At 34.6% G+C, this 12,169-nt stretch overlaps 1 protein-coding gene across 1 annotated transcript in view; it reads left to right on the top strand.

The window, feature by feature from the left end:
• si:zfos-2326c3.2 (TRAF2 and NCK-interacting protein kinase) overlaps nt 1-9,095 on the top strand; it is a 125,547-nt gene extending 116,452 nt beyond the window's left edge. The window contains 3 exon segments of the mRNA XM_028815689.2: nt 2,770-2,929; nt 5,655-5,794; nt 6,634-9,095. Coding sequence (XP_028671522.2) covers nt 2,770-2,929; nt 5,655-5,794; nt 6,634-6,717 — 384 coding nt within the window. The 3' untranslated portion in view covers nt 6,718-9,095.
• Nucleotides 9,096-12,169: the final 3,074 nt, after the last annotated feature.

The following is a 12,169-nucleotide window of genomic DNA, read 5'->3' as shown; positions in this document are numbered from 1 at the left end:
GCTGTTTTGTTAGGAATTTGTTTTTGTCATTTTCTGTGTGTCTAGAATGATTATTCTTTTCTTGAAAGAGGTACACTTGTTCTGAAAAAAAAAGACAATTAGTGTATAAAAGTCTTTATTGTATATTGTCTTTTAATCTCTTTGCATCTCTAGTGGCATTTTAAACATGTAGAATAACCTTTCAGTCATTTTCAGATGTTTAGAATATAGAATATATGTTTCACAGACTAGAGTAGATTATAGTAGTATATGTTCTCATGATAAATGTGTAGTTTATGTGTTATGATGGTCTTTTTGTAATAAATTTAATGACATTACTGTACATTACATGCAGTTAAAACACAAAAGATTGCTGAAAAACCAACAAAAAATATTTTCTAATATTGACAGAATTTTTTAAAGCATGAATGGGTTCATAATTCCAGATTCTACTGTTATAGGCTAGTCACACTGTGCAGTTAATAGTGGCAAACTGTGACAGTTGTAGAAGAATGCCACGGAGGTCTGTCAGGTCCTTCAGTGGCAGTGACAAATCCACTTCAAGACACACTAAGTGTTGCTGCAGGATGCCAAAAAGAGAAAAAAAATAAACTTAATAATGGTCAAACAAAACAGCTGCTCCATAATTAAAAAGTACTTCAAGAAAACAATAAGATCAGCAGCAATTCAACACAAGTGTGTGTAATGATGCAATTGTGAGTATTTTTATTGCTAAAAACAAAATAATTTTCCTAATATTGGTAGCTAGAAGATTTCAGAGAGTTGAGAGTCACCCTCCTACAGTATTTTTTAATCAAAGAATTTTAAGCAAACCTGCATTTTGATACTATAAAGTATGCTCTGGATTGATAGGTATTTACAAGTTCTGAAAATTAAGATGGGATAAAGCTAAGGCATAAATGTCAAACCAGGATGGTAAACTTGTTTGTAAATTTAAATGTAAATTAGTGTGGCCAATTAAAAACTGGAACTACAGAGTCATAGTTCTTAGTTCTAACTATGATCCTGAGTGATGTGTTTTGAATAAAATACAGAGAAGCAAGTAAACAATAATAACTACATCATGTCATTAGTATTATAGTAGTCATTTCTTCTAAAACTAATGCTTTAGAAGATACTGTAAATTTAGAGACTGCCTTAATTTGTTTTTTTCAGAATTTAAAGACAATTTTCATGTATACAGAATGTTTACCACTCTAAAGTAGTTACTTAATAATATAGCTGAAGAAGTAGCATTCTGTTTAAACAATAATTACAACTGGGTGTCACTAGTGTACAAAATAATTATGTTTCCAGATATCTTTTAGGAGAAATATAAAACAACAAAAAAATGTATTAGTCCCAAAAGAGATATATCAAAGAGGAAAACCTTCCTCCGAGTTCTGTGGGTATTAAAAACAACTTGAAAAGTTTGAAATAAACCAACTTAGAATAGTGCCTGACAGCAGAACTGCATTTTGAAGATTTAGTGGTACAATGTTGGGGTCTGTTATAGCAAAAGCTGTGGCTTAAACATGACAGTGTTATATACCATAAAGGTGGTATATCCTGCATTGCATAAAATTAAAATAATTTGTCTCATGAGTTCAAGCTGTTTCTAAGCTGTGACCAAGGTGAAAGACAGACTCATGTTTATAATAAAGTTTATAAAAAGCATGTGCTGCTTAAGATAAAATGTGAATTTCCCTTTGGGATTAATAAAGTATCTATCTATCATCTATCTATCTATCTATCTAAAATTTCAGTTGAAAAATTGTACAGTGAGTTGCGTACACGAGGACACCAGTGGAAATGAAGGAGAAGCACATTTAGGACTGAAGCCACAAAACACTTCTTTACGCAAGAGTTGTGAGAATCTGGAACAAACTACCGGGACAGTTGTAGTTAAAGCTGAAACCTTGACAACCTTTAAGAAGTTTCTGTAGGAAATATTGGGACAACTTAGCGATTAAACTAAATGAGCTTAATGGACTGAATGGGCACCTATTTTGTCAAATTTCTTATGTTGCCATGTATGTTTTTAATTCTCAGTAGATCTTTGCAAAGAAAAGACAAGTTTGATATTGCTGAATAATTTTCAAATCAAAATCTGATTTCTTAAGTAACAGTAACTAATAAAACTCTTCTCTTCTGGAGTAGTTGAACAACTAAGACCCTCAATTAGTGATAATGCTTCATAGCTAATTATCTAGGAAACTCATATGTCTTGTAAACAGTGAAGGACTCTAGGTAGCAATGCATTAAATGAACTACTGTAAGTAAACACCGTAACCCAAAAGTGGAATAAGCAAGCTTCATAATGGACCAATGGATGAAAATAAACAATTCATTAAACAAAAAATCCATCTGAGTTATATACTGTAGGTCTGCATTCCAGGAGCATACTAAGTGGGTGTGAGGAACCAAGTAATCTGCCTTTTTTAAAGTTCTTCAGAAATATAGTAGTTGAATATCTAAACAGCAGTTCTTTAGTAGGGCATGGCAGATGGGAGATTGCAAGAGCAGAAATCATTTCAACAACAGCTTTCCTGAAAAAGCTGCTGAGATTTTCAAAAAGGCAGCCAACACACATCTTAGAGCTATTTTTGTGCTGCAGCGTCTATGAATCTGCCTACTGGAATATACATGTATGGCTCAATGCAGAATATTTAATGGTGAGCAGTGACTATAGGTAAACTGCCTTTACACCTTTTCCTAGCAAGAACTCTGAATTTCCTCTTCATTTTGATTAGCAATAAAGACATATATGCCTTCTTTTCTCTTTTTCAGATTCAAGGTAACATCCGTTCTCATGCAATCATTATTCTTCCCAATACTGATGGCATGGAGTTGCTGGTCTGCTATGAAGACGAAGGAATCTACATTGATACTTATGGACGGATCACAAAAGAAAATGTCCTACAGTGGGGCGAGATGCCTGCCTCTGTCGGTATGGGGAAGAACTACTTTCTGTTTAAAACCTCTTCACTGGGAAGAAGTAATAAAATCTTTAACACGCGTAGTCAAATGGAATAGCTTAGCTTGGTCTGGCAGTGCAGAAACAGAGTGGAAAGCATACAAAAAGTGTTTTTTTTTTTTTCAATATTTTTTAATTCCAGTACTGTTTTCTAATTATTTTGTTAGGGAAATAAAATATTCAAATGAAAAGTCCTAAATTAATTATAGTCTTTCACTTATCTCAGGGTCATAAACCTGCTCATACGTTCATTAGTAATTGGAAAGACATATTGTAAAGGGTAAGCGTGACATTCATAATTTAGTTTGTGTTGTCCCTGGTGCAGCCCTGTTGTACAGATCCAATTCTGCATTGACCAGCTTTTCAAATTCATAGAATTGTACTGTCTCTGATGATGATAAAAAGTGTTTATCATAAGTAAATCACTGTGTGGTGTCTAGAGAGAAGGGTTGGAAACTGAATTTCTATATGCAGACAAAACTGGGACAAAGCTAAAACTACAGTATTTTAAGCATATCAGAGAGGAATTTTCGTTAACAAAATAATGCCATGGTAAATAATTGTCTTTTATTGTTTAGATCCCAAGTGGGACTGCAAATACAATATTTATGCTTTATTTTAAAAATGTATTTCCAACTCATTCTTCACCATGTACACTTAACACAGTTTGTATTGGTGCCTAAGATCTCTTAGGAAAGCTTTCTTGCTTCATTTTAAGGATAACAAGGACAATTGTAGATATAAATTAAATCAAATCATATAAACAATATTGTTAATAGATGTCACCTTTATTTTGCAATTTCTTCTCTCTGTGATTGCACAGAGGCAGAGTAGTTACAATTTATTACTTATAGTTTCAGAGACCTGGGATTGGTTCATAGATAGATAGATAGATAGATAGATAGATAGATAGATAGATAGATAGATAGATAGATAGATAGATAGATAGATAGATAGATAGATAGATAGATAGATAGATAGATAGATAGATAGATAGATAGATAGATAGATAGATAGATAGATAGATAGATAGATAGATAATCAATCTTTATTTGTCCCCAGGGGAAATTTGGCTTTTTATAGAAGCTCTTTAAGTAAATACATAAATAGGTAAATAAATAAATACACACACACCAGAATGACTAAAAAGCAAGAAAATTAAAAAGAAAGACAATTTCTGACTTGTTAGTTCCAGTCACAATGAGGCATTATACAGGCATATGGCTGTTGGTATAAAGGAACCCCAGTAGCGTTTCGTGACACAATTCTGATGAACGATTAGTTGTCTGAAAGTCCTCAGTGTTAGTGTGTCAGAGTGAGGATGTACAGCTTTGCTCATAATGGTACTCAGTTTTATTTTAATTCTCTCTTTTGTTACTACCTCCATGGGGTCCAGGGTGTGTCCTGTAATTGAGCCTGCCCTTTTAATTAGCTTGAAGTGATGTTACCAGGCCAGCACACCACAGTGCAGAAAAGTGCACTGGCCATCAGGGAGCTGTAGAAAATATGAAGGATGTCACTTCCAATATTTAAGGGACGTAGCTCTGCCCTTTCTTATATAGTTCCTCTGTGTTCTGAGACCAGTCGAACCTGAGGACTCCCCTGTGTTTTAGTGTGTTTTTTTTTCCCAAAACTACTGAGGTTTTCTCCTTCAAGCCAGTGACATGCTCTTAAGGCCATTTAGGGACTCCAAATTTCCCCAGTATGAGTGTGGATATATTGGACTAAATAAAAACTTGCCTGAGGTTGGTTTCTGCCTGCATACAATGTTCCCAAAGTAGTCTGAAGCTCTCCACAGCCCTATTACAAAATGATAAGAACATGGATGGATGTGCACAATGTATTTCTTGAATGCATCCTGGCAATAAAGGTTCACTGAACAATGAACACTGTAAGAAATTATATCTTGACCATTACAGCCATTACACCTGTGTAATATTTATTTTTATAAGTTGCAGTATGTGCTCCAGTTTATGGCAGGGATCAAATGAAGAATTATATTATCTAAAGAAAAAGTATACTAACTCATTCTTTTCCATGATAGGATGAAATGCCATTGCTATCGGTACAATATAAGAGAAAAACAAGTAGGTTCCAATAAAATTGTTTTTATCAAACCTCAATGAGAACAAACTTAGTTTAAAAAACAAATTACATAGAATTTATTTTATAAGTTGTCTTTACAGTAAGTTACAAAGTAAAGCAAAAATCTGCATGGAGCATAGAAAGAGATGAATGGCAATAGAGAAGAGGACAGTGTAGAAAAAATAAACCTCTGTTGATTATTCAGAGGAAGTAAAAATTATGATAGTCCAAGTTTAGATGGCTACCCAGTCCTTGAAGGATCCAAGATTGAGATGCTTTCTTGTGAAGAATTATGGCAATATATGGAAAATGGCAACTCAAACGATGATATAGCTAAGCGGCAATACATTGATGGCATTTTCTTCAGCTATTTCTATAATTTTATATTTAAGTACAAGTGGTTCTGAAATTCTGAGATTCTCTGTGGTATTCCATTTCAGAAAACATCTAGTTATGCAACTGTACTGTCAATAGGCTATTTCTGTAGCCCTACTGCATGGAGGACTGCTCTCTGTATACACTATTTATACCACATACAAGGAATTTCTCATTAAAATGTGTAATAAATTCCTTGGCGTACTTCAATAATATTGCTTTTTTTAAAATCTTTTAGCATATCTTCAATCTAACCAAGTGATGGGATGGGGAGACAAAGCTATTGAACTAAGATCTGCAGAGACTGGCAACCTAGAAGGAGTTTTTATGCACAAAAAAGCACAGAAGCTAAAGTTCCTTTGTGAACGAAATGATAAGGTAAGGAGAATGTGTAAAATTACACATTCACTTGAACATAACAGAATATTATATGTTAATGAATGGCAGAAATTCTGCTAAATAGGTTAAGAGTCAATACTGTAAAACAATAAAATGCAAACATGCCTGCCAAGGGGTCATGAATGCTTCTTTAGTAGCCATTCTAGATCCCTGGCAGCTTTCTAAATCATGCAGAATAACTGGAATAATTTAATGAACACTAGTTGCCAACAGTGTTCAACAGTTTTAGTAAATAAAAGTTGCAGGGTATATTAATACTACATTAACATAAACCTTTGTTTTGTGCATGGAGAAATTATACGTCTTATATAATAAAAATAATAATAATTGAATATTCTGAGCTTTTTAGAGAATGTCATTATTTAAACAAAGTGTGCAAAGGTTACATTTTCAACAGTAGGTTTACCTGTGTAGAGTGCAAAGTAAATGCATTCTTAAAGCACCCGTATGTTTCATTCTGAATGGTACAACCTCTGGTTGGGAAGTTTATGGCATTATTCTCTTAAGTTTTACAACTTACTTTATCTGTGATGGACTGTTAACTTTATTTTTAAGTCGCGTTCAGAACAATGAATCACAGCTTCTCAGTTATATTGTAGTACAGTAGTGTGTTCTATGAACAGTTGTCTATCCACTAATGCCCGAAATGTATGCAATTATATATATTTATATGCAATATAATATCCTTAATAAAATTACATGAGCATTTGCAGACTAGGAATGTCATTGTCTGGTGCAAGCCTGAATTGCAGAGAAATTTCCCTGTGGGGATAAATTCAGTAACTAGGCATCTTATTTTTCTTCTTTATTTTTTTCAGGTCTTTTTTGCCTCCGTGCAGTCTGGTGGCAGCAGCCAAATTTACTTCATGACTCTAAGGCAAAATATGTTGTTTAACTGGTAAATACGGTGAGCCTTGACCAACTTTAATACAATTACCAATGCCAATCTAAATGACCCATTTCCGGAGCAAGTAACTGTTGGTATCAGACGCTAGCACCTTTTGGGATTATATGCTCACTTCCTTATTAATGCATACAGCAAAGCATTATTAAATGGGCTGATTTGCTCAGGGTTCTTGTAATTAAGATAGAGTGCAATCAAAGTATGAAATGATACTCCATACCAAATCTACAAGCAGAATTCACAAATAGCATTATTTCAAAAGTATTAGAAAGCTATTTAAGGGGTGCCACTGCAGATTAGAAATGCAGGTCTGTCAGCAGCATCCACGGACATTACTCTATGCAGTGATCTAGCTAGCTAAACTTTATAATTCAACAAATTAATAATTGTATTGAATATCTGTACATCAGTAAACATTAGATCAGAAAATATAGCAAATGACGATCGCTTTAGAGTGGGTCTCCATCTTTTGTATGGGTCTCAGCTGATTAACATAAATATTTCTGCCAGAGGGCACTGGTCCATCAAGGATGAACAATCTAAATAAATGCTGCTTTGTGTATCAGACTGAGAGTTTAAGGAGACTAACTTTTTTCATTATATCAGCCAAAGAAATGTTTACCGGCTTTTCGGCTAGAACTTCAATTGATCTGTTTTCATTTTTGATATGGAGGATCACAAAAATATATGCCAGCTAGTTGTACAGATATTCCCTTAGCCATATTTCTCATTGGGGAATGATGGTGTGATGCTTCCTCTATAGACGTATCTGACTGGAAAGCAGAAAAGCAGTAAGACATATGCTTTGTACTGGCGATTCTGTGTCTGGTGGAACACTGAACAACTTTCAGGGCTTTCTGGTATTTCTTTGGATTTTCTTTGGTCCTTACTAGAAAGCACACAGATTTTTTTTTCTTTTGGATTGATCACTGAATGAATCCTGCTGCTCCTCTTCCTCTTTTCAGATTTCTGTTTTAGCCCGTTGACCACGAGCCCCCTTTTCAGCACTTCTGTTATCTCACTGTAACATCTACTCTGCACATGATTCTAGATAGCATTTTTAATTTTTTCTTCTTCCCTGGAACACCATACTGATCCAGATTTTTTTCTATTTTCTTTTTTGCTTAGCAAATTATTACAATTTTTTTGGACTGGACCTATAATTGAGATTGCACTGTGGTCATATATCCTGTGCTGAAAGTTAATTTATTTTTTTTTACATACCCTTCCTGTAATTGATTATAACGTTTATGAATGATATGCAAGTAAATTCCACTGCAAGTGTACCATTCCACAGGTAGGAACAGCGGTGATGAGGCACCGTGATGGCGTAACCCGTAGAATCACTGGTTAACCAAGTGTGGATTTTTTCCCCCCAAGGTTTCAGTGATATGATAATTTGTGTAAAGTATGTTAGGATGGTATTCTTTATGAAAGGTGCTAAATAAATTATTCAGCTTTTTGTTTTCTACTTGAAGTTTGAGTTTGGATACAGTAAATCTACGTATAAACAAATAAAGAATATGTTCATTCGGTGAGGAGCTCCTTAAAGTTAGGAGGCATTGTCCAATTGTGAATCTTGTTGAAACACAATTCAGTAGCCAGAGTTTCACTATGAACAAGTTTGAGGAAACCATGATACAATTTTAATTTTGTATTTTTAGCATTATGTTGAAAAAACTTTGCATTTATAACACACATATTCTTTATTATTAAATTAAAGGATGGTATGTGAAAATGTCTTAACGATTTTAAAAAAATGTATCCAGCTTATATTTATTCACTGCACACACAGTGACTGGGATTTGCACGGAGCTACATAAGATGACAGTCTTTTTCTTTTCCCCTTGATTTTAGTTGTTTTATTTCTGAATATATCGCTGCTGACACTAAGTTTGTTTTCATTTGAGGTATGTTGTCTTATTGTGAAAGAGGTCGAGTGTAGAGCATCCAACCCCTCTGTACTGTAACAATCGTTTTTGCAGCATGCCTGAAAATGTACCTCGTACCTTAAATGCAGTGTTGTGTAAATGTTACACACGTATCAGTTTACAGTTATCTTGACTTATTCCAGCTAGGAGTGCTTCCTTATAAAATGTTGCTCTTTATTTTTTACTCGTAATGTAGAGACAAAAAGTAGCATCACAGGGGATCTGTTTGTATTTTTTTATGGTTAATATAAACATGACAACTTGACGGCAAACCTGTGGGACTGAGCAACTATCAAGTGAAAGCAGAAAGACGCGCGTTTAATCCTAACTGTCTCATCACAGGTCATAGTAGGCACTGCTACTGCATATGTTTGACAAGATGGAATACACATTTTAAAAACAAGACAGCTTTTACTAGTAATCCACTGATAATAGTAAATGGACATTACAAAAAGTGTTATGTTAGTAGGTCAAGAGAGGGAGGCCATTATGGTTGGCATGTTTTAAATTAAGGAAAAGAAGACTGTATTATATGTTAGTGAGAGGATTAAGGGTACGAGTCAGCGCTAAGTAGGACAAGGTTGTATTTTACTGTTCTGTTGTAAGGAGATGGACAAGAAGAATGTTACATTGTAAGGAGAGTGAAAAGATGATAGGAATATTCATATAGTGCACCATTTAGAAACATTTTAACATAATGCATTAAAACACGTTGGTGTTCTATCAAAGGCCGACACAAATCCAAGGGATCGTTCACATAATGGCTAGACAATAACTATCTTTCTATAGAGAAAAGCCAAGCAAAATGACACCTTTTATTGGCTAACTAGAAAGATTACAATATGCAAGCTTTCGAGGCAACTCAGGCCCTTTCTTCAGGCAAGATGTAATACAGAAACTGAAGTTTCCTATGTTTATATACACACTCTAGGACAAGAAACAACATTGGTAAATCTTTAAATGAGAGATTTTGTATGTAAAAAATTAATAGATTAATTCAGGCTAGGGTTAATTTAGCAAGAGAGAAAAGAACAATGTATTGTCAAGATCTCTGGATAAGATAACTGTCCAACAAAGTCTTTTGAAGTTTGTAATGAGTTTTTTCAAAACAATGTGGGTCTGTAGACAGGTTGTCTGTCATTCTGAGAGATGTAAACAATCCTCATATCTGGCCATAAAACTCTTGTCTTTATTCAATCCATGTTGTAAAGTATTACATTTTAGCATGAGTTTAACTTCCCATTCTTTTCTCTCTTGCTGTGTTTTGAAGTTGCCCATAAGCACTGTGACCTTAAAGTCCTTCTCACAGTGTCCATGGCTGTTGAAGTGGGCCGCCACAGGAACATCTGTGTTGCCATGTTTAATGTGGAACCTGTGTAAGTTCATTCTCTGGCGGAGTGTTTGTCCAGTTTCTCCCACATAGAGTGCAGTGTCAGGACATTTCATGCAGAAAATTAGGTAGACTACATTAGATGATCTGCAGGAAAATGATCCCTTGATGTGATGTTCAAGTCGGCAGTGTGGTATAACTATACGGTCTGTATCATAGATGTGGGCACATGTTTTGCATCTTTTCTGTAGGCATGGAGATGCGCCATTTTCTGTTGGTTCACTTAGGGAGCCTCGGACAATTAATTGTTGAAGGTTTGGTGGTTGTCTGTATGCCAGGAGGGGAGGTTCAGGAAATACATTTTTCAGTGTTTGGTCATTGTTTAGTATTGGCTGAAGTTCTTTTATAATTTTTCGAAGTGTTTCAAGATGTGGGTTGTAGGTGACAACAAGGGGAATGCGATCCTTGTTGTCTTTGTTTTTATATTCCAGAGGGTTGTCTCTGGGTATGGCAGTAGCTCTTCTTATTTGAGTGTCTGTTGTTTTCGGGGTGTAACCTTGTTTGATGAAATCTTGTCTGAGCTCCTGCAGTTGTTGATCCCGGTCTGTTGGGTCTGAGCAAATACGATTGTACCGTATTGCTTGGCTGAAAATAATGGAGCGCCTTATATGCTTGGGGTGGAAGCTATCATTTTTCAGGTAGGTCCGTCTGTCTGTCGGTTTGTGAAAAATAGAAGTTACAAGGGTGTTGTCTTTCAGTTGAACGGTGGTGTCAAGGAAGCTGACTTCTGTTTTTGCTTGGCTTTTCTCTACATTCATAATGGCTAACACGGTACAACACCCTAGTACTACAGATATATCTTTCTATAGAAATGTTACAGAAGAAATGTTATATGCACCCAAAGCTTTGATTTCTACAAATAGGTTTACACAATATTTAAAATAAAAACCATGAACATTCCACAACACAAGAATTTTTAATTTTTTTTAAATATACCATTCTTAGTTGATTTATTTTTTGCAAAAGATTTTGTTGCCTGTAATTATTTAAATCATTTATTTTTAAATATGCAATTCTAAATATAATATTCCATTGTTTTCTCAAAGAACCATATTTTGTTAATTTGAAACTCTTTAAAAATCATTTATACTGTACATGCACCACAATTTAATTAAAAAAACTTTGTTAAAAGATTCAATGTATAGATGATCATTTTACATTAATGCTACTCATGTGCTGTTAACAGACTGATGCAGATTCTTCTTGCATAGTTATTTCATTTAAAGCACAGAATGGTGTCCTTAGTTAATTTAAACTATTTGCACATAAATAAATTCCCTTAAGCATGAGCACCATTTGTTGTATTTCCTATAAAGCATTTAATTTTAAAACTAATTCAGTATGTGAACATTTCCTCACCCCCCATGTATTTATAGCCCAGAATAAGAAAAAGAATAATTTCAGAAAGGTGCCAGAATATTGAAAGAACAGTTAGCAGCAGGTTGTTTTTCAAAATTGAAATGGTTGAGGTTGTGATTGTTTTCAGACCGAGGTGCTCCAACTGGGAGCCAGTATAATTTATGATACGCAGCTTTAAAAAGAAACTGGTGTGTGTTTTCTTGGTTGTTGGCATCCCTCTCTTCCTCCTTCACCTGATTTATTGCTAAAAGCTTCTTAAGACAGTAAATATGAAAATGAATACCCATTGCAAAATGCAGAAGGTCACACCAGTTAGCAGAAGATATTGTAGCTCGATGATAGAATATTTACACTTTTCAAAAGAAACTGTAAATGTCCTTGTGCACTGGATTTTGTAAACATTTGTACAGTGTATATCCCATTATGTAAAGTCATTATTAAAAAAATGTTAAACAAAGAGTTTAATGCAATTTCTTGTAAAAAGTATATAAATGTGATTTTAAAATAAAAACTTGTTTTAAAATGTTTCCTTTTCTACCTTATTAAAAGGATTGTGTGTGTGTGTGTGTGTGTGTGTGTGTGTGCGTATGTGTGTGTGTGGGTGTGTGCGTGTGTGTGTGTGTGTGTCTGTCCAGTTGCTATTGCATTTGTCATTCCAACAGATTGCTCTTCACAAACATTACCACAGCTTTTCTGAATCCCACACCAAATGGCATATAACACAGACACAGGCATTGCATGGTGCACTGCAAATGTTAATGCGGAGGTCT

Source organism: Erpetoichthys calabaricus, chromosome 12 (assembly GCF_900747795.2).
Source record: "Erpetoichthys calabaricus chromosome 12, fErpCal1.3, whole genome shotgun sequence".
Taxonomy (NCBI): domain Eukaryota; kingdom Metazoa; phylum Chordata; class Cladistia; order Polypteriformes; family Polypteridae; genus Erpetoichthys; species Erpetoichthys calabaricus.
This window is presented reverse-complemented; position numbering and strand designations above follow the sequence as displayed.